This window comes from Bombina bombina, chromosome 4, assembly GCF_027579735.1.
Source record: "Bombina bombina isolate aBomBom1 chromosome 4, aBomBom1.pri, whole genome shotgun sequence".
Classification (NCBI taxonomy): Eukaryota; Metazoa; Chordata; class Amphibia; order Anura; family Bombinatoridae; genus Bombina; species Bombina bombina.
In genome coordinates, this window is record NC_069502.1 from 273939714 (window position 1) to 273963303 (window position 23590).

The following is a 23590-nucleotide window of genomic DNA, read 5'->3' on the forward strand; positions in this document are numbered from 1 at the left end:
TGAGCCAGTACCAAGATATCGTCCAAATAAGGAAACACTGCAATACCCTGCTCTCTGATTAGAGATAGAAGGGCACCGAGAATCTTTAAAAAAAATTATTGGAGCTGTTGCTAGGCCAAATGGAATAGCAACAAATTGGTAATGCTTGTCTAGAAAAGAGAATCTCAGAAACCGATAGTCTGGATGAATCGGAATGTGAAGATATACGCATCCTGAAAGTCTATTGAGGACATATAATGACCTTGCTGAACAAAAGGCAGAATAGTCCTTATATTCATCATCTAAAAGTTGGGACCCTTACAAAATGATTGAAAAACTTCTGATCCAAAACTGATCTGAAATAATTTTCCTTCTTCAGGACAATGAATAAATTTGAATAAAAACCCAGACCCTGTTCCAGAAGTGGAACTGGTACAATTACCCCTGAAAGCTCTAGATCTGAAACACACTTCAGAAAGCCCTGTGCTTTCACAGGATTTGTTGGAACATGAGAGAGAAAAAAATCTTCTCACAGGAGGTCTTATTCTGAAACCTATTCGATACCCCTGAGAGACAATAGTCTGAATCCAATGATTCTGAACGGAACATGCCCAAACGTTTTGAAATAATTTCAATCTGCCCCCCACCAGCACAACTGGATTGAGGGCTGCACCTTTATGCAGTCTTGGGGGATGGCTTTGGTTTATTAAAAGGCTTGGATTTATTCCAACTCGAAGATGGCTTCCAATTGTAAACAGAGCCCTTAGGGGAAGGAGTGGTTTTCTGTTCTCTATTCTGACGAAAGGAACAAAACTGATTAGAAGCTTTAGATTTACCCTTAGACTTTTTATCTTGGGGCAAAAAAAACTCCCTTCCCCCAGTAATAGAGGAAATAATAGAATCCAACTGGGAACCAAACACATTATTACCCTGAAATGATAGAGATAGTAACCTAGATTTAGATACCATGTCAGCATTCCATGATTTGAGCCATAAAGCTCTTCTAGCTAAAATAGCCAAAGACATAGATTTAACATCAATCTTGATAATATCAAAAATAGCATCACAGATAAAATGATTAGCATGCAAATTAGAATCTTTTCCCGATGTGCTAAGCTACCTAACCAAAAAGTTTATGCAGCCACAACATCTGCCATAGAAATGGAAGGTCTGAGAATATAGCCAGAAGGACAGTACATAAGCTTTCATTAGATAAGATTCAATTTTCCTATCTAAAGGATCCTTAAAAGAGGTACTGTCTTCCATAGGAATAGTAGTACATTTAACAAGAATAGAAATAGCCCCATCAACCTTAGGGACTTTTTCCCAAAACTCCAAATTAGCCACTGGCAAAGGATACAACTTTTTAAACCTTGAAGAAGGAACAAAAAGTACCAGGCTTAGACCATTCCTTAGCAATCACATCAGAAAAAGCATCAAAAACAGGAAAAACCTCAGGAGTAATCACAGGAGGTTTAGACAGAGAATTTAAACGTTTACTGGATTTATTATCATCAAGAGGTTCAGATTCCTCAATATCCAAAGTTATCAACACTTCTGTCAATGTCAATGTCTGAAGTAGGATCCTCCGAATCAGAGGTGGATATATCAGTTTGTTGTTGATCATTACAAATTTCATCAGTATTATAAGAAGTTTTAAAAGATCTTTTACGTTTATTTGAAGGCGGTATAGCAGCCATAGCCTTCTGTATCGCATCAGCAATATCATTTTTCATATCAACAGGGATATCATGTACTTTAGATGTTGAAGGAACAACAAATACTGTACTAGCACTAAAAGAAAACCTTTCTGCATGCAAAAGCTTATTATGACAACTACAGCTGGAGATATAATCTCCACTCCACACTTAGATTTGGTAGAACTGTGTTCAGGCAGCATGGTTCCTACAGCAGCTTCTGAGACAGGATCAGATTGAGACATCTTGTAAAATGTAAAATTAAAAATAACATTTAAAAAGAAATATCTTATTTCAATATATAGCAGTTACAGGAATGGGAAAAAATGCAAATGCTAAAATTGAGAAAAAAAAAGCAAATTGCATAGTCCTCTGAGCATAAAGAAGGCAAGGAGCATATAGGAAGTGGGGTGAAAATGTTTTATTTTTTTGGCGCCAAGAATGACACGATGCAAAAGGAAGTTGAATTTTTTTTTTGCTATGACGCAACTGGCGTCATAGCAAAAAACGTGTTTCGTAGGGGTACTCCCTACTTCGTCAGAGTACCCCTACGAAACGTGTAAGGCCACGCCCACCCTCTTTATGCTACCTCAAACAGCTGTTGCTAGCTGCCGGCACATTTGCTTGTATTCAGCTGGTTTGTTGTGTGGCGGTTTTTAACTTTACTTTTAGATTTTCCATATTTACTGGGACTTTACAACTTGTGGATTATTTGGAGAACCTGATCCCATCTGGTAAAGAACAGGGAGTGTTTTGGAACACAGCTTGTGTACATTTGGACATACACTTATACTTCTGTGACCTGTTGCAACTACTGAATTCTGATGGAGATCGTTTGAGAGACCTATAGGGTTCTCAGGTGCTCGTATCATACCTCATTTTGGTTGAGGTTATATCTTGTGAGTTTTTAATCGTGATTGTGAATAAAGACAGTGTTACTTTTAATGTACTGCACTTAGAGGTGTTGCGCCTTGTTCTTTTTCTCTCTCCTTTTATTTAGTTTTTACCCGGTCTCCAGTGCTGTGACACATATGAGGCAGCAACCCTGACTTCAAACGGCTGTACTTCTTGAAAACATAATATCCTTTTATTTTAATTTTATTATAAGTGTACATAGCATTTTTGAATATTTTTTATATATTATATTGTGGGGCGCTTTTTTATTTTGAATTTTTATTTAGAATTTTAATAAATTCTGAAGTTACAAAAATAAAAAAGGCTAACATTACAGAAAATAAAAAATCAAATTACCAAATTTTACAAAATTAAACCTAATTCCGATGAAAATAAAAAATCCCCCTCAAAATAAAAACACCCCTACTCTAAGAATAAACTAAAAAAAAAACTTTAAAAAAAACCCCTAAGTCTAACCCCCAGGTTGCTACTCACCGTTTCTGAAGTCCGGTGGAGAAGTTCCTGTTCCAGGTGGTTAAGTCTTCTTCCAAGCGGCGACCTCTTCTTTCTTCTTCCAGGAACATCCAGCGCAGAGCAGAGCTGAAGACCGATGACTGCGGAGCTGAAGACCAGCGACCCTGGAACTGAAGGCCGGCGACCGTGGAGCCATGAAGCATGGAGGATCCTCTTTGTACAATCTCCGCCGTACACAGAATAGTGAATTCAAGGTACACGATTAAAGATGGCATCCCTTGAATTCCTACTGGCTGACGTTGCATCCCGGTGGATTCCAAAAATGGCAGGGTGGTGAAAGAATTATTTTGTCCTCGCGCTGCCAACATTCCATTGAGGATGCGTACGCAACTGCCAACGGACATTACAAACGCAATGATAGTATATATTTGAACAGTCAATAGGATTTCAGTAGCTCTCATTCTATTGGCTGATTTGAATTTGAAGATTCCAATCAGCCAATAGGAATGCAAGTGATGCCATATTTAAACGTGTAACTTGCATTCACTATTCAGTGTACGGGGGTGATCATACAAAGAGGATCCTCCACGCTCCATGGCTCCGCGGTCGCCGGTCTTCAGTTCCGCGCCGACCTTGTCCTGGATGAAGATGAAAGATGTCACCGGTTCCAAGAAGACTTCACCGCCGCCTGGTTGAGTACCTTCTCCGCCGGACTTCAGGAACGGTGAGTACCTATTTGGGTCTTAGAGTTATGATTTTTTTTTTTTTAATTTTAGATTAAGTATTTTGGGCACGGAAAAAAAAGAGCTGAATGGCTTTTTAAGGGCAGTAAAAGAGCTGAATGTCCTTTTAAGGGCAATGCCCATACAAATGCCCCTATAGGGGCAATGGGTAGTTTAGGATTTTTTAGTGTTAGGTTTTTTTATTCTGGGGGGTTTGGTGGGTGGGAAGCTTTACTGTTAGCGGGGGGACTTTGTTTTTTTAATGCTAAAGATCTGTTTAATTTAGGGCAATGACCTACAAAAAGCCCTTGTAAGGGCTATTGGTACTTTATTATTAGATAAAGGGTGTTTTTATTTTGGGGGGCTTTTTTATTTTCATAGGGATTGGGTTTAAAAAAAATATTTTTAAAAAATTTGGTTTATTATTTTCTGTAATGTTAGACTTTTTTATTTTTTTGTAATTTTATAATAATTTAAACTTAGTTTCTTTATTTTTAAAGTGATGTTAGGTTTTTAATAGTAACTTAGTATTTTTTAATTTAGGTAATTGGGGTTAATTTAGGGGGTGTTAGGTTAGGGGTTTCAGTAATTTAATTAGTTATTTGCGTTGTGGGGGGTTGGTGGTTTATGGGTTAATAGATGTATTAGGTTTATTGCGATGTGGGTGAATGGCGGATTAGGGGTTAATACATTTATTAGGTTTATTGTGATGTGGGTGAATAGCAGATTAGGGGTTAATAGTTTAATAAGGTTAATTGTGATGTGGGCAGGTTAGGGGTTAATACATTTATTAGGTAGTTTGCGATGTGGGTTAATGGCGTGTTAGGGAATAATACATATATTAGGGAGATTGTGATGTGGGTGAATGGCAGATTAGGGGTTAATAGTTTAATTAGGCATATTGTGTTGTGGGGGTTTGCGGATTAGGGGTTAATACATTATTAGTTCCGATATGGGGGTGATGGCGGATATAAGGGTTTTTACGTGTCAGGTTTTTTTTTTTGGGAGGCGCGTTAGACTTTTAAGGAATATTTAACTTTTTTTTTTCTTAGGCGCCAACAGTTTATAAAGTGCCGTAAGTCACTGGCGACTCCAGAAATTTGTATTTACATTTTTGGACATCGCTAGTTTATCGAATATGTAATTTCCCCCTAAATATGTGGGAATATGAATGAATTAAACCTATTCTTCTATGTTAAGAACATTACAGTGTGAAATATTTATATTTTCATGACGCTTTAGTGCACTTGAGAATATCCGGTTTGGGCGTGATCAAGGGCTTAGAAATTAGCATATAAGACTACATAGGTTTAGCTTTCAACAAAGAATACCAAGAGAACAAAGCAAATTTCATGATAAAAGTAAATTGGAAAGTTGTTTACAATTGCATGTCCTATCTAAATCATGAAAGTTAATTTTTACTAGACTGCCTCTTTAAATAAAAACTTTGAATAGATTGTTATATATTATGTATATATAATATAAGATTTTATATATTATATGAGCTTTTTAACCATTAAACGGATACTGTTGTTTTTTATGAAGACTTCAGTGTCTTGAATAAAGTTAATCTTATTCATATAACCCTGTGAGTATTTTCCATTTAGTGCAAGTGTTTTTGCAAAGACATTTTACAAGCCTCACACCTAACATCAGACTCTAGATTTGCAAAGACATTTTACAAGGTAATTCACCTGACTGGCCTCTCTCCAATCAAGATACTGAGTGCAATTATTTCTTATTTCTGTTGGGCTATCATGGAATTATTTCTAAATCTCATTGTAATATTCCAATCTTTTTGTCTCCAATCTGTGTCTCCAATCTTTGTTTCCAAACTTTTTCTCCCCCCTCTTCTGTTTCTCAAACCCCTCCTCCCATGTTTACCCTCCTTTCTCTTTCCACAGCCTCACACCTAACATCAGACTCCAGATTTGCAATCACTAGCCCTCCAATCCCTTCCTACCACCACCCACCCTATTTACCTTAATATATACACAGACCTTCTAACAGTAATTATGCGCAGCTGTCACTAATAATCCAGGATAGAGAAACCCCTTCAGACTCACAGCCTTTATACTGACATTTTACCACTTTCTTTTACACTTTTCCAAACCTCACTTGCTCAGTCACCACCCACTCTCCCCCCATGTCAGTTCACTCTGCCTTATATCAGTCATATTTCCTTTCTCCCTTACCTTCTGTGTCCATTCCCTCTCCTTTAGATTGTAAGCTTGAGAGCCTCTCTTCCTGTAGGCCACTTTGTGTTTAAAGTGAACTACTACTGATTGTGCTCAAGGGCAGGGCATTCCTCTCCTTTTGTGTAAATGAATTAATGCACCTACAACTGTTATTTACCCCTACTGTACTTGTTTGTGTATTACTGTATCCCTGTAATGTTTTTTTATTCTCTGTATAGCGCTGCGTAATCTTCTGGCACTTTATAAATAAATTATAGTAGTGTATTTTCTGCCTGTACTGCACTAGGCTGGTTCTCCTTTCCTGAGGTTACACATTTCAAGAAGTAGCAGAGGAGAGAAGCTGGATCGATATATAACCCTGAGGGAATACAGCGCCCCTATATTTCTTTTCTGCTGGTATGAAACGGTCTGAGACACACTGGGGCTGGCAGCGTTTTCCATTAAAAGGGAAGTTTGGTTTATTACAGCATTTATTTTCTTTACAAGATTGTTATTTTGAACTAGTGTATAAGCCTGTATTTTTCTATTTTCTCTATTATATAAAATCTGCCATTACTTTTTACACTTATATTTTACAATTATTATTAGAACTAATACACTTACCAGTAGGATTATGTCTGATGAAAAACAAAAAGGGCCTGTCCACTATCAGCCAGGGAGGTGACGATCTTGCTATTAAAATTGCAGCTGAAGATCAAATGAAAAAAAAAAAAAAATTAATCTACAACTAAGTTATCACACATAAAAATGAAACATGCAGAGTATACACCCAACGTGCTTTAAGCTGTTCAGGGCAAAAAGCTTCTGACACACATTAAATTGTGTTCAATTACAAAAAAAAAAACACCTTACTTGTTGCTGCAGATGCCTTGGTTCCATCCTCATTCACTTCTATCTTAGCTTTCTGTAGCATGTGAGAAACGTGCAGGCTCTCAGATTCTAATATCAGAAAGAAAAAACATCACAGGTCCCATTAAACAAAACACAATTTATCATGAGATACAAGCACAGGATAAGCAACAGATAAAACATTCTCAAATCAGGTAGGTAATCAAATCCTTTACTTAAAAGCTGACAAAACATATATTAAAAAAAGGGACAGTAAAGAATAAATCAAACTTTCATGATTCAGACAGAGCATGCAATATTTAAAGAAATTTATAATTTACTTATATTATGTAATTTGCTTCATTCTCTTGTTGAAAAGAATATCTAGGCAGGCTCAGGAGCGGCTATATACTTCTGGGAGATAGCTGCCGATTGGTGGCTGCACATATATGTGGTGAGATAGCTTAGATTTTTATCCCTGGAATATTCACATATTTGATTTTAAAATCCCTTCCCCCCAGATACACCTTTGTCTCTTAAGCTAGGCGCATAGCCTGTTTTTAAAGACACGCCCATATAGCATTTGACTGGCATATGATAGGCCAAAGCCATTAGAACTGAGCATAAAATTGGGAAACCAAACTAGTCTCCTCTGTTCTCCCCTCCTGCTGAAAATGGCTGATTTTGGACAAAGAAAGAAAACACACATTAGAGAATTAATGTGAAGTATTCTACCTTCTTTTCCTGGGATAAATTATCTGTGATTATTATATTTAGTTTGCAGTGTTGCACAAATTGGGGTTGTGGTAGTTAGATTTACCCTTTGTTAATTGGACTGTTTTGTTGTAAAATATATGTATATATACACACCTGTAAATATTCAACTTATTACAACATATGTATTGGTTCCCTTTAAAACTGTTTGCAAAAATGATGGCCGGACCTGTTAGTGTTTAATAACTTGTATTGGTTTAGTGTTTTTACCATAGTATTATTTTTAGTTTGTATTAAATTAAAAATCCATCACCATTAATAACCACAATATGTACCTCTTAATATATATACAACTTTTCATTAGCTCACCAATGTGTTCAGCGACTTCCCCAGTAGTGCATTGCTGCTCCTTTAAGAAAGGACACTAATGAAGCAAATTTGATAATAGAACTAAACTGGAATGTTGTTTAAAATTGTGATGATAATAAATAAAGTAACAATTTACAAAAGGTTGATTGGGAAATATCTATGTAATATTACAATATACCAGTAGGGGGAAGCAGAATACACTAATTAACAAGACTGAAAAATCCAAACTTGTAACTGAGTATGGGTCCGATGATCTAAACTTCACCGGATCAGACATGGTTTTTCTCGCTGTCTCTCGCAGGGGCTGCCCTGGTGGAATTATTTTAAAAAAGGGCACTACCTGCGAGTGTAGAGATGTCTCCTATTTAAAGTAATGGAGCCCGCTGGAAACGGACATTACTCATCGTGGAGCAAGGTTAGCAGTGAACAGGGGGCGCACTTAACAAAAATGTAACCCTGCAGCCAATATAAATCACATTACACTGCATCTTACAATCACCTATATTTTTTATGCATGTGTTTATCTACTAGGGTTAGAAGTATTTTGAGAAAAGCTCACCATCTTTTAGTTTGCAAGAAAATTTTTTTTATCTGTAGCGTAAAAATCTTTACAGAATTATACTGGGATTAGAGACACAATTTCATATACGCCCATGTTCAGACCCTTGTACAAAAAACAAAAATTACGCATTGTATTTTGTACTTATAAGTAAGAATTTCTAAGTGATTTTTGCGCATCTGGTACACTTACATTACGAATTACTCTGTGCATATTTATTATGATTTATTCCTGTGTTATTTGCATACAAATGTTACGTTTTTGAGAAAATACCATTTTTGATGCACCTTAATACATTTTTCCGGCATATTTTGTGTGAATGGTTCAATTATTCATTTTGTATGATGTTTAAAATACAAATTTTATTGTGCACTTGTGTAATGTCTGCATCTCCTCCGCATACGAAAATGCAGTATACGCCTCTTAGCGAGACACCCTGTTTTCATGGTATAAAGTGACTTTAGATCATTCTACCAGGGAAATAGAAGTACTAGCGATCATTCTTTAGATCATCGGCCCCTAGTGTTTTATTAGGTTTAGAGTTATAGATCTGCATAAACACGGGTCCCCACAACTCAACTCATTAAAAGATTTATATTAAAGCTTATATAGTGAAGAACAAAAATAAATATATAAAAATACATTTAGAAAATATATAATTTCATGTTGTATATATTTAACAGAATAAGGTGTTGATTCTGATCTTGCAAGATTTTATAAAAAGCCTCTAAGGGGTGCGCTAAAGGCAATTTTACCTTTACATCTAATTAAGATAAGTTCTCTAAAATGTCTGTATGTGAAGGAGAGACACCTACTTTACAATATAGTGGTCATTAATATAAGTTGATGCTTTCTCTCCATTCCAGCGTGTTTTTGAGGATCAGGCCCCAAATGAGAAAATGCTACAGCAGACTTACGTGATATCTTTGCAAAGTTAGCCTTCGAGGAGTCAAACATGTCTGTAATGCCAAGATTCTTAAGTGGCTCCTTCAGATCTGTTTCTGCTTCCACAGTGAACCTACAAAAGGAGAAGGCCATAAAAAACGGTTCCCAAAATAGCTGTACATTATTATTGCAGCTATCGAACACCTTTTTTCTGCTACATAGCTACACACAGTTCACCTCTGCTGCACAATACATGGGGCCATCAAATGAAGAGGGCAAGTTATCAGCAACTAATACACAGCATCACATCAGAGCAACCCTACACGATCAAGAGTTGCTCAGCATGCCAAGGGAGAGGTACGGCTATTCAACAACTAGCAGGTACGCACTACTGCAGATGATTGCCAACACTCAAGTATTGTAAACAGTAGGCAGAAAGTTAACCCTGTTGTCAAGGCTGCTCTATGTATAAAGTCAAATTCACATTTTCATGCTTCAGATACAGTGTCTAAATTTAGAAATTTTCCAGTTTACTTCTATTATCAACTTTGCTTTATTCCTTTGGTGTCCTTTGTTACAGATTAATTCTAGTCAGACACACAGGGGCTCTGAAGAATGTGTGTGTGTTTAGCGCTCTATAGCATCAGTTGCTAACACTGCTGCCATTATGCTAAAAACACGTGGACACTCCTAAACCTAAACTGTTTCTTTTTCCTTTCCAACACCACAGAGGTAACCAGACAAATCACCCCGACACTCGCTTTTTTGGGGTGAATGACAAGCCTTGCTCTTGCGCAATCAGTTGCAGGGGGCAGCACTGCACAAAAGAGCTCTTGTGCAATGTTAAAGGGACATGAAACCCAAAAAATGTCTTTCATGATTCAGATAGAGAATACAATTTTAAAAAAAAAGTTTCAAATATACTTGTATCATCAAATTTGCTTTGTTCTCTTGTTATTCATTGTTGAAGAGATATCTAGATAGGTAGCCTGCAAGAACATTACATGACAGGAAATAGTGCTGCCATTTAGTGCTCTTGCTAATGTATAACAAAACTGCTCCCTTATAGCACCGCAGACACCTGCATGCTCCTGAATTTAGCTTCCAGCTTGTCAACAAAGAATAACAAGAAAACAAAGAAATTTGTATACAGTATTAGAGCATACAATTGTAAACAACTTTCCAATTAACTTCTATGTGAATCATGAAATAAATTTTTAAAGAGGCAGTAAACCCTATTTTTTTCAATTGTTTCCAATAATCCCTTTTACCTACTGGAGAGTATTACAAATAGATCCTTTTAATTTTTTTCAGCATTTGAAATAGCTGGTTTTGCCTGTGGTATTTCTTTCTATTTGTTTGCTTTGAGACATTTAAGTGTTATGCATTTGTTACTTCTTACTTGGGTAATATGAGTTGAACCCTTTTTGGCGCCATGGTCATCCAGCTCTGCAAGGTTTTCGTGCTAATGTGAGGAATAATGGCAGAAAGTGGGGTGCTTTCATCCGTGGGTAGTGCCACCAGCATGCTGAGGCTGCCACCATGATAGGGCAGCTCAATAACGTTGTACCAGAGACCACTGGGTGTGCTTGCAGATCCTGTAAGCAAATACAAAATACATATAGATTTACATCTGTTCTGGAATTATTGTCACAGATAATGTTGCTACTATGTAACAGTCTGAGAAGGGTTCCAATTGCAGTGCAAGTACAAAAGACATTAGTGTCCAAAGTAAATACACATTGTGGTAGCATAACTAACATTAAAGGGACATTCTACAATATAATTTTTATTGTTTTAAAAGATAGATAATCTCTTTATTACCCATTCCCCAGTTTTGCATAACCAACACAGTTATACACTGGGTATTGAAAACAATCCCCCCGCCCCCCTTGAAAAAAAACACACACATTTTGTTGCTTTGCAGCCTGAAATAAATACTGACATTTGTTGTTTATCCAGTTGTAATTACTCAGTGCAACTTATAACATCCAAGTGAAAAGATATAACACCAACATGTCAGGCAAAAATAAAGAGAATTCAAAAACAGAATCACTGAGTTGGAAAAAGGAACACCCCCTTGTGTCAGTATTTTGTTGAACCAACTTTTGCTTTAATTACAGCCTTTAGTCAGTTAAGATATGTCTCTGCTAACTTTGCACATCTAGACTGTGTAATATTTGCCCACTCTTCTTTGCAGAACTGCTGCAGTTCCATTACATTTGATGGTGACCGTTTGTGGACTGCATGACTTCCACAGATATTCAATGGGGTTTAAGTCTGGGCTCTGACTTGGCCATGCAAGGACATTCACCTTTTTCTCCTTCAACCACTGTGTGGTCATTTTTGCTGTGTGCTTTGGGTCATTGTCATGTTGGAAGGTAAACCTTCTTCCCATTGACAACTTCCTGGCAGAGGGCAGCAGATTTTCCTCAATAATTTGACTGTATTTTGCCCCATCCATTATTCCTTCTATCCTGACAAGTGCTCCAGTGCCTGCTGCAGAGAAACCATAAGGAGTATATTACCACCTCCATGCTTTACTATAGGTATGGTGTTATTTGGATGGTGAGCTGTATTGTCCTCCAGAAATATTGTTTGGTGTTGAGGCCAAATAATTAAATTTTAGTCTAATCTGACCATAACACCTTTTTCCATGTGGCCTCAGAATCTCCTAGGTGTGTTATGGCAAAGCTCAGTCGTGACTGCATGTGGCCTTTCTTGAGGAGTGGCTTTTTTCTTGCAACCCTCCCATACAAGCCACATTTGTGGAGAACTCATAATATTGTTGTCACATGCACTGAATGAACACTCTTGTCATAAATTCCTGCAGCTGCTTCCAGTTTTCTTCTGGCTCTTTCATCTAGTTTGGAGTGATGTCCTGATCCAGAGAGGGTCTGTGTTGTACCAAATACATTCAATGTCTTAATAATAGACTTCACTGTGCTTCTAGGCATTGATAAAGCCTTTGATATTTTCTTGTATCCATTTCTGACTTGTGCCTGTCCACAACATTATCCCAGAGATCTTTTAATAGTGCCTTGCCACCCATAGTTGATTGTTTGCTTCAGTTGCACTACCAGGGACTGAGATGCTCAAGGAAAGCTTGTTTACATGCTAAGCTTATCAATATGCCCACAGCTGAAGGTTAAATGGCTTTGTGTGTGCCGTTGAGAAGGTGATTAGTTTACAAGTCATTTTAGGAGGGGGTGATCCTTTTTCCAACTCAGATGATTCTGTTTTTGAATTGACTTTATTTTTGCCGACATGTTGGTGTTATATATTTTACTTGGATGTTATAAGTTGCACTGAGTACTTACAACTGGATAAACAAAAACTGTGTCTGTCTTTATTTCAAGCTGCAAAGCAACAAAAATGTGATTATTTTCAAGTGAGTGATTATTTTCAATACCCACTGTATTAATATACTTTTTACCTCTGTGATTATCTTGTACCTAAAAATCTTCTGATCACATGACTTTATTTATTAGCTATTGACTTGTATTTTAGCCAATTAGTGCTGTGTTGTGATAACTCTTAAATAACTCCATTGGCGTGAACACAATCGCCTAGATTTAGAGTTTTGTCGATAACGACCCGCGTAGCTAACGCTGGCTTTTTTTCCCCGCACCTTTTAAATACCGCTGGTATTTAGAGTTCACAGAATGGCTGCGTTAGGCTCCAAAAAGGGAGCGTAGAGCATAATTTACCGCCACTGCAACTCTCAATACCAGCGGTGCTTACGGACGCGGCCAGCTTCAAAAACGTGCTCGTGCACGATTCCCACATAGAAAACAATGGGGCATTTTGAGCTAACACCTGCAAAAAAGCAGCGTTCAGCTCCTAACGCAGCCCCATTGTTTCCTATGGGGAAACACTTCCTAAGTCTGCACCTAACATCCTAACATGTACCCCGAGTCTAAACACCCCTAACCTTACACTTATTAACCCCTAATCTGCCGCCCCCGCTATCGCTGACCCCTGCATATTATTATTAACCCCTAATCTGCCACTCCGTACACCGCCGCCACCTACATTATACCTATGTACCCCTAATCTGCTGCCCATAACACCGCCGACCCCTATATTATATTTATTAACCCCTAATCTGCCCCCCACAACCTACAATTATTAACCCCTAATCTGCCGACCGGACCTCACCGCTACTCTAATAAATTTTTTAACCCCTAAAGCTAATTCTAAACCTAACACTAACACCCCCCTAAGTTAAATATAATTTAAATCTAACGAAATAAATTAACTCTTATTAAATAAATTATTCCTATTTAAAGCTAAATACTTACCTGTAAAATAAACCCTAATATAGCTACAATATAAATTATAATTATATTGTAGCTATTTTAGGATTAATATTTATTTTACAGGCAACTTTGTATTTATTTTAACCAGGTACAATAGCTATTAAATAGTTAATAACTATTTAATGGCTACCTAGTTAAAATAATTACAAAATTACCTTTAAAATAAATCCTAACCTAAGTTACAATTAAACCTAACACTACACTATCAATAAATTAATTAAATAAAATACCTACAATTATCTACAATTAAACCTAACACTACACTATCAATAAATTAATTAAATACAATACCTACAAATAAATACAATGAAATAAACTAACTAAAGTACAAAAAATAAAAAAGAACTAAGTTACAAAAAATAAAAAAATATTTACAAACATTAGAAAAATATTACAACAATTTTAAACTAATTACACCTACTCTAAGCCCCCTAATAAAATAACAAAGCCCCCCAAAATAAAAAAATTCCCTACCCTATTCTAAAATTAAAATAGAAAAGCTCTTTTACCTTACCAGCCCTTAAAAGGGCCCTTTGCGGGGCATGCCCCAAAGAATTCAGCTCTTTTGCCTGTAAAAAAAAAACATACAATAACCCCCAACATTACAACCCACCACCCACATACCCCTAATCTAACCCAAACCCCCCTTAAATAAACCTAACACTAAGCCCCTGAAGATCTCCCTACCTTGTCTTCACCACACCGGGTCCCGATCGGTCCAGAAGAGCCTCTGAAGTCTTCATCCAAGCCCAAGCGGGGGCTGAAGAGTGACGTCCATCCTCCGGCTGAAGTCTGGATCCAAGCGGCGGCTAAAGAATTCCATCTTCGGGCAGAAGTCTTCATCCTATCCGGGCAGAAGAGTCTATCCGGACCGGCAAACATCTTCATCCAAGCCGCATCTTCTATGTTCTTCCATCCGATAATGACCGGCTCCATCTTGAAGACCTCCGGCGCAGATCCATCCTCTTCTTCCGACGACTAGATGACGAATGAAGGTTCCTTTAAGGGACGTCATCCAAGATGGCGTCCCTCGAATTCTGATTGGCTGATAGGATTCTATCAGCCAATCGGAATTAAGGTAGGAAAATTCTGATTGGCTGATGGAATCAGCCAATCAGATTCAAGTTCAATCCGATTGGCTGATCCGATCAGCCAATCAGATTGAGCTCGCATTCTATTGGCTGATCGGAACAGCCAATAGAATGCGAGCTCAATCTGATTGGCTGATCGGATCAGCCAATCGGAATTTTCCTACCTTAATTCCGATTGGCTGATAGAATCCTATCAGCCAATCGGAATTCGAGGGACGCCATCTTGGATGACGTCCCTTAAAAGGAACCTTCATTCGTCGTCTAGTCGTCGGAAGAAGAGGATGGATCCGCGCCGGAGGTCTTCAAGATGGAGCCGGTCGTCATCGGATGGAAGAACATAGAAGATGCGGCTTGGATGAAGATGTTTGCCGGTCCAGATCGACTCTTCTGCCCGGATAGGATGAAGACTTCTGCCCGAAGATGGAATTCTTTAGCTGCCGCTTGGATCCAGACTTCAGCCGGAGGATGGACGTCACTCTTCAGTCCCCGCTTGGGCTTGGATGAAGACTTCGGAGGCTCTTCTGGACCGATCGGGACCCGGTGTGGTGAAGACAAGGTAGGGAGATCTTCAGGGGCTTAGTGTTAGGTTTATTTAAGGGGGGTTTGGGTTAGATTAGAGGTATGTGGGTGGTGGGTTGTAATGTTGGGGGGGTATTGTATGGTTTTTTTTTACAGGCAAAAGAGCTGAATTCTTTGGGGCATGCCCCGCAAAGGGCCCTTTTAAGGGCTGGTAAGGTAAAAGAGCTTTTGTATTTTAATTTTAGAATAGGGTAGGGCATTTTTTTATTTTGGGGGGCTTTGTTGTTTTATTAGGGGGCTTAGAGTAGGTGTAATTAGTTTAAAATTGTTGTAATATTTTTCTAATGTTTGTAAATATTTTTTTATTTTTTGTAACTTAGTTCTTTTTTATTTTTTGTACTTTAGTTAGTTTATTTAATTGTATTTATTTGTAGGTATTGTATTTAATTAATTTATTGATAGTGTAGTGTTAGGTTTAATTGTAGATAATTGTAGGTATTTTATTTAATTAATTTATTGATAGTGTAGTGTTAGGTTTAATTGTAACTTAGGTTAGGATTTATTTTACAGGTAATTTTGTAATTATTTTAACTAGGTAGCTATTAAATAGTTAATAACTATTTAATAGCTATTGTACCTAGTTAAAATAAATACAAAGTTGCCTGTAAAATAAATATTAATCCTAAAATAGCTACAATATAATTATAATTTATATTGTAGCTATATTAGGGTTTATTTTACAGGTAAGTACTTAGCTTTAAATAGGAATAATTTATTTAATAAGAGTTAATTTATTTCGTTAGATTTAAATTATATTTAATTTAGGGGGGGTGTTAGTGTTAGGGTTAGAATTAGCTTTAGGGGTTAAAAAATTTATTAGAGTAGCGGTGAGGTCCGGTCGGCAGATTAGGTGTTAATACTTGAAGTTAAGTGTCGGCAATGTTAGGGAGGGCAGATTAGGGGTTAATACTATTTCTTATAGGGTTATTGAGGCTGGAGTGAGGCGGATTAGGGGTTAATAACTTTATTATAGTAGCGGTGAGGTCCGGTCGGCAGATTAGGAGTTAATAATTGTAGGTAGGTGGAGGCGACGTTGGGGGTGGCAGATTAGGGGTTAATAAATATAATATAGGGGTCGGCGGTGTTAGGGGCAGCAGATTAGGGGTACATAGGGATAACGTAGCTGGCGGCGGTGTGCGGTCGGCAGATTAGGGGTTAAAAATTTTTAATAGAGTGGCGGCGATGTGGGGGGGCCTCGGTTTAGGGGTACATAGGTAGTTTATGGGTGTTAGTGTACTTTAGAGCACAGTAGTTAAGAGCTTTATGAACCGGCGTTAGCCCAGAAAGCTCTTAACTACTGACTTTTTTCTGCGGCTGGAGTTTTGGCGTTAGATTTCTAACGCTCACTTCATACCGGCGTTAGAAAGATCCTATTGAAAATATAGGATACGCAAATGGCGTAGGGGGATCTGCGGTATTGAAAAGTCGCGGCTGCAAAGTGAGCGTTAGACCCTTTCCTGACTGACTCTAAATACCAGCGGTAGCCCAAAACCAGCGTTATGAGCCTCTAACGCTGGTTTTGACGGCTAACGCCAAACTCTAAATCTAGCCGAATGTTATCTATATGGCCCACATGAACTAGCAGCCTCCTGTTGTGAAAGGATAATAAAAAGTATGTGATAAGAGGATGTCTTTAGTGGCTTAGAAACAGGCAGAAATGTTGAGGTTTAAATGTTATAAAGTATATTAATATAGCAGTGTTGGTTGTGCAACGCAGAGGAATGGGTGGTAAAGGCATTATATATCTTGTTAAACAATAACAATTTTATTGTAGACTGTCCCTTTAATACAAAAGAGAAAGTCATTGGAATTATTATGTTGGGGTAACATTAGCCCAATTCACAAAGTGTTTTATAAAAGAATCCACAAATTGAAACAGATATTTCTTTTTCCCCCCAAGTTTTACAGATAGCACTAAATTTAAGAAAAAAAAAAAAAAAAAGACGACGTTAATAGGGACACTGTAAAAAAAAAAAAAACTATCATGTTGAAAAGCAGTTTACATTTAAAAGGGAACTAAAAGGCTGACCAGCTCCACCCACTGAGGACATAACGATCTGGGCTGCATATTGCTTCCAATCACAAAAGGCACACTAGTTGAATTCAACAGACTATCAATGCTATGCAGCAGAGTGCATAGATGCAGCCCAAATAATGATGTCATCAGTGGGTGGAGCTTGGTAGCCATTTCAAACTTGGCAGAAACAATATTAATTTCAAAATAACTTTTACCATTCCTGCAGCATGATCTAGAAAAGGGTGCAGGCAACAGGAGGATATTTGCAGCTTAATCCAAGGTAAGACTTTAAGATAACTAAGGTGTAGATTGTCCCTTTAAGCATAACCCACTGTTTAGTGCTTATTTATTACAACAATGAAACAGACTGTTTTATATATCACTTTAAAATGAATGTAATATAGCGGTGTTCTTTCTACTAATGATTACTACTTAATAAGGACAACTCACTCAACTCTGTTGGTAAAGAGGAGTCTATGGAAGCTTGACAAGAATATATCTTGTTAAAAACATAAAAAAAAAAAATAGACACTGCCTCAAGCGAATAAAGAGACCAGTATAAAACAGATGTGTTCTGCCAATTATTATTATACAGGGTTTTTATAAAAGTTACACTGAACAGGGACTAAACACAGCTGCAACTGAGAGACTGCAAATGATCTGAGCACATTTCAAAATGATGCATTTGTTTTATAAGATAACTACTGTGTATAACATTAGTAGATAAAGCCTTGCAGTTTGCCATACATGGGAGGTTTATTATAATAGTTACAGAATAGAACAGACTGAAAAGCACTACCTTTATAACAAGGCTGAGTTACAACCTGTATCCTATGTCATTTTATAGATGGGATTTAAATAAGTGTGAAACCGTTATCTTCTTTTAATCATAAACTTGTCATATTAGCCAGGAGTCTGCCAATCATACTCAATCCAAATTCCCTTCAAGTTTTATTGGTGTGAACAATTATACTATAATGGTTAGTGCCTTAGTGCTCGACTAGTACCTACCCAATTATGTGCAAGACAAAGCCTTCTTATCTGCTGAAGGGGTACAGGTGTGAATGTATGTGACTAATGGATGTACACACCTCTACATTATTTAACGGAACATGAAACCCAAATTCTTCTTTCATGATTTGGATAGAACATAAAATTTTAAACAACTTTCTAATTTACTGCTATTATCAAATTTTCTTTATTCTTTTGGTATTGTATGTAGGAAAGCAGGGAAGTAAGCTCAGCCAAGCATGGCTATTGGCTAAGAGGTGGAAACGTCACCTTACAGCAAAATAGCATTCTGCCGCAGGCTGCCTGAGGAGCTCAGTTCGGTGAACGCTTCAAACAAATAAAGGAACTTTCAGCATGAGAGTATTTTATACTTCATGACTGAAAGTTCTCTTTATGTGTTCCAATGGTAAATCCTAGTGTTTCACAAATGTTAGGATTTACCATCTCTTTAACAAAGAATAACATGGGAAGAAAGCAAATTTGATAAAACATTTTTAAAATATTATGCTCTGTCTAAATCACAAAATAAATGTTTGGGTTTCATATCAATTTAAACGCTGGCTTAGACAGCACAAGTCAGTCATTTACATAACACAAACGAAAATATCAGATGAAATAAAGAAAAAAAAGATAAATAAGTGGTGCTTAATTGCACACCATATTTTACAACAGTTAAAGGAACAGTCTAGTCAAAATAAAAACTTTCATGATTCAGATTTAATGACTTCATCCCATTGTGTATCTAAATCTGCTCAATCCAAATTTCCTTCTAGTTTTATTGGTGTGAACAATTATACTATAATGGTTAGTGCCTTAAAAATCTGCCTGTAAAAGTTGTGCACAACAAATAATGACAGTATAATACATATAGCTATATTATTATTTATTATTATTGACAGCAACAACAACCATTTTATGGGTGATTTAATTTGAATGTCCCTTTAAGTTTACCACTGGGATGTGATCTAGCCTATTGTGTTTGGGAACATTTCTTGTATTTTAAAGAGACCGTCTGCTCCATAATTTTTATTGTTTAAAAAGATAGATAATCCCTTTATCACTCATTCCCCAGTTTTGCATAACCAACACAGTTATATTAATATAACTATGTTGTATCTAAGCCTCTGCAGACTGCCCCATTATTTCAGTTCTTTTGACAGACTTGCATTTTCGCCAATCAGTGTCCTCTCATAAATAACTCCACAGGCATGATCACAATATTATCTATATGGCACACGTGAACTAGAGCCGTATAGCTGTGAAAAACTGTCAAATGCATTCAGATAAGAGGAGGCCTTCAAGGGCTTAGAAATTAGCATATGAGCCTACCTAGGTTTACCTTTCAACAAAGAATACCAAGAGAACAAAGCACATTTGATGATAAAACATAATTTATGTAAGAACTTACCTGATAAATTCATTTCTTTCATATTAGCAAGAGTCCATGAGCTAGTGACGTATGGGATATACATTCCTACCAGGAGGGGCAAAGTTTCCCAAACCTCAAAATGCCTATAAATACACCCCTCACCACACCCACAATTCAGTTTAACGAATAGCCAAGAAGTGGGGTGATAAAAAAGTGCGAAAGCATATAAAATAAGGAATTGGAATAATTGTGCTTTATACAAAATCATAACCACCACAAAAAAAGGGCGGGCCTCATGGACTCTTGCTAATATGAAAGAAATGAATTTATCAGGTAAGTTCTTACATAAATTATGTTTTCTTTCATGTAATTAGCAAGAGTCCATGAGCTAGTGACGTATGGGATAATGACTACCCAAGAAGTGGATCTTTCCACACAAGAGTCACTAGAGAGGGAGGGATAAAATAAAGACAGCCAATTCCTGCTGAAAAATCCACACCCAAAATAAAGTTTAACGAAAAACATAAGCAGAAAATTCAAACTGAAACCGCTGCCTGAAGCACTTTTCTACCAAAGACTGCTTCAGAAGAAGAAAATACATCAAAATGGTAGAATTTAGTAAAAGTATGCAAAGAGGACCAAGTCGCTGCTTTGCAGATCTGGTCAACCGAAGCTTCATTCCTAAATGCCCAGGAAGTAGAAACTGACCTAGTAGAATGAGCTGTAATCCTCTGAGGCGGAGTTTTACCCGACTCAACATAGGCAAGATGAATTAAAGATTTCAACCAAGATGCCAAAGAAATGGCAGAAGCTTTCTGGCCTTTTCTAGAACCGGAAAAGATAACAAATAGACTAGAAGTCTTACGAAAAGATTTCGTAGCTTCAACATAATATTTCAAAGCTCTAACAACATCCAAAGAATGCAACGATTTCTCCTTAGAATTCTTAGGATTAGGACATAATGAAGGAACCACAATTTCTCTACTAATGTTGTTGGAATTCACAACTTTAGGTAAAAATTCAAAAGAAGTTCGCAACACCGCCTTATCCTGATGAAAAATCAGAAAAGGAGACTCACAAGAAAGAGCAGATAATTCAGAAACTCTTCTGGCAGAAGAGATGGCCAAAAGGAACAAAACTTTCCAAGAAAGTAATTTAATGTCCAATGAATGCATAGGTTCAAACGGAGGAGCTTGAAGAGCTCCCAGAACCAAATTCAAACTCCAAGGAGGAGAAATTGACTTAATGACAGGTTTTATACGAACCAAAGCTTGTACAAAACAATGAATATCAGGAAGAATAGCAATCTTTCTGTGAAAAAGAACAGAAAGAGCAGAGATTTGTCCTTTCAAAGAACTTGCGGACAAACCCTTATCTAAACCATCCTGAAGGAACTGTAAAATTCTCGGTATTCTAAAAGAATGCCAGGAAAAATGATGAGAAAGACACCAAGAAATATAAGTCTTCCAGACTCTATAATATATCTCTCGAGATACAGATTTACGAGCCTGTAACATAGTATTAATCACAGAGTCAGAGAAACCTCTTTGACCAAGAATCAAGCGTTCAATCTCCATACCTTTAAATTTAAGGATTTCAGATCCTGATGGAAAAAAGGACCTTGTGAAAGAAGGTCTGGTCTTAACGGAAGAGTCCACGGTTGGCAAGAGGCCATCCGGACAAGATCCGCATACCAAAACCTGTGAGGCCATGCCGGAGCTACCAGCAGAACAAACGAGCATTCCTTCAGCATCTTGGAGATTACTCTTGGAAGAAGAACTAGAGGCGGAAAGATATAGGCAGGATGATACTTCCAAGGAAGTGATAATGCATCCACTGCCTCCGCCTGAGGATCCCGGGATCTGGACAGATACCTGGGAAGTTTCTTGTTTAGATGGGACGCCATCAGATCTATTTCTGGAAGTTCCCACATTTGAACAATCTGAAGAAATACCTCTGGGTGAAGAGACCATTCGCCCGGATGCAACGTTTGGCGACTGAGATAATCCGCTTCCCAATTGTCTACACCTGGGATATGAACCGCAGAGATTAGACAGGAGCTGGATTCCGCCCAAACCAAAATTCGAGATACTTCTTTCATAGCCAGAGGACTGTGAGTCCCTCCTTGATGATTGATGTATGCCACAGTTGTGACATTGTCTGTCTGAAAACAAATGAACGATTCTCTCTTCAGAAGAGGCCAAAACTGAAGAGCTCTGAAAATTGCCCGGAGTTCCAAAATATTGATCGGTAATCTCACCTCCTGAGATTCCCAAACTCCTTGTGCCGTCAGAGATCCCCACACAGCTCCCCGACCTGTGAGACTTGCATCTGTTGAAATTACAGTCCAGGTCGGAAGCACAAAAGAAGCCCCCTGAATTAAACGATGGTGATCTGTCCACCATGTTAGAGAGTGTCGAACAATCGGTTTTAAAGATATTAATTGAGATATCTTCGTGTAATCCTTGCACCATTGCTTCAGCATACAGAGCTGAAGAGGTCGCATGTGAAAACGAGCAAAGGGGATCGCGTCCGATGCAGCAGTCATAAGACCTAGAATTTCCATGCATAAGGCTACCGAAGGGAATGATTGTGACTGAAGGTTTCGACAAGCTGTAATCAACTTTAGACGTCTCTTGTCTGTTAAAGACAGAGTCATGGACACTGAATCCATCTGGAAACCCAGAAAGGTTACCCTTGTCTGAGGAATCAAAGAACTTTTTGGTAAATTGATCCTCCAACCATGATCTTGAAGAAACAACACAAGTCGATTCGTATGAGATTCTGCTAAATGTAAAGACTGAGCAAGTACCAAGATATCGTCCAAATAAGGAAATACCACAATACCCTGTTCTCTGATTACAGACAGCAGGGCACCGAGAACCTTTGTAAAAATTCTTGGAGCTGTAGCTAGGCCAAACGGCAGAGCCACAAACTGGTAATGCTTGTCCAGAAACGAGAATCTCAGGAACTGATAATAATCTGGATGAATCGGAATATGCAGATATGCATCCTGTAAATCTATTGTGGACATATAATTCCCTTGCTGAACAAAAGGTAAGATAGTCCTTACAGTTACCATCTTGAACGTTGGTATCCTTACATAACGATTCAATATTTTTAGATCCAGAACTGGTCTGAAAGAATTCTCCTTCTTTGGTACAATGAAGAGATTTGAATAAAACCCCATCCCCTGTTCCGGAACTGGAACTGGCATAATTACTCCAGTCAACTCTAGATCTGAAACACATTTCAGAAATGCTTGAGCTTTTACTGGATTTACTGGGACACGGGAAAGAAAAAATCTCTTTGCAGGAGGTCTCAACTTGAAACCAATTCTGTACCCTTCTGAAACAATGCTCTGAATCCAAAGATTGTGAACAGAATTGATCCAAATTTCCTTGAAAAAACGTAACCTGCCCCCTACCAGCTGAGCTGGAATGAGGGCCGCACCTTCATGTGGACTTAGAAGCAGGCTTTGCCTTTCTAGCTGGCTTGGATTTATTCCAGACTGGAGATGGTCTCCAAACTGAAACTGCTCCTGAGGATGAAGGATCAGGCTTTTGTTCTTTGTTGAAACGAAAGGAACGAAAACGATTATTAGCCCTGTTTTTACCTTTAGATTTTTTATCCTGTGGTAAAAAAGTTCCTTTCCCACCAGTAACAGTTGAAATAATGGAATCCAACTGAGAACCAAATAATTTGTTACCCTGGAAAGAAATGGAAAGTAAAGTTGATTTAGAAGCCATATCAGCATTCCAAGTTTTAAGCCATAAAGCTCTTCTAGCTAAAATAGCTAGAGACATAAACCTGACATCAACTCTGATAATATAAAAAATGGCATCACAGATAAAATTATTAGCATGTTGAAGAAGAATAATA

At 37.6% G+C, this 23590-nt stretch overlaps 1 protein-coding gene across 2 annotated transcripts in view; it reads right to left on the bottom strand.

The window, feature by feature from the left end:
- SERPINE2 (serpin family E member 2) overlaps window positions 1-23590 on the bottom strand; it is a 212129-nt gene that overhangs the window by 12911 nt on the left and 175628 nt on the right. For both annotated transcript variants that reach the window (XM_053709970.1, XM_053709969.1), the window contains exons 5-8: window positions 10722-10917; window positions 9352-9452; window positions 6817-6903; window positions 6568-6651 (exon numbers count right to left, since the gene is read on the bottom strand). In XM_053709970.1, the coding sequence (XP_053565945.1) occupies window positions 6568-6651; window positions 6817-6903; window positions 9352-9452; window positions 10722-10917 (468 nt within the window). The remainder of the gene's footprint in view (window positions 1-6567; window positions 6652-6816; window positions 6904-9351; window positions 9453-10721; window positions 10918-23590) is intronic.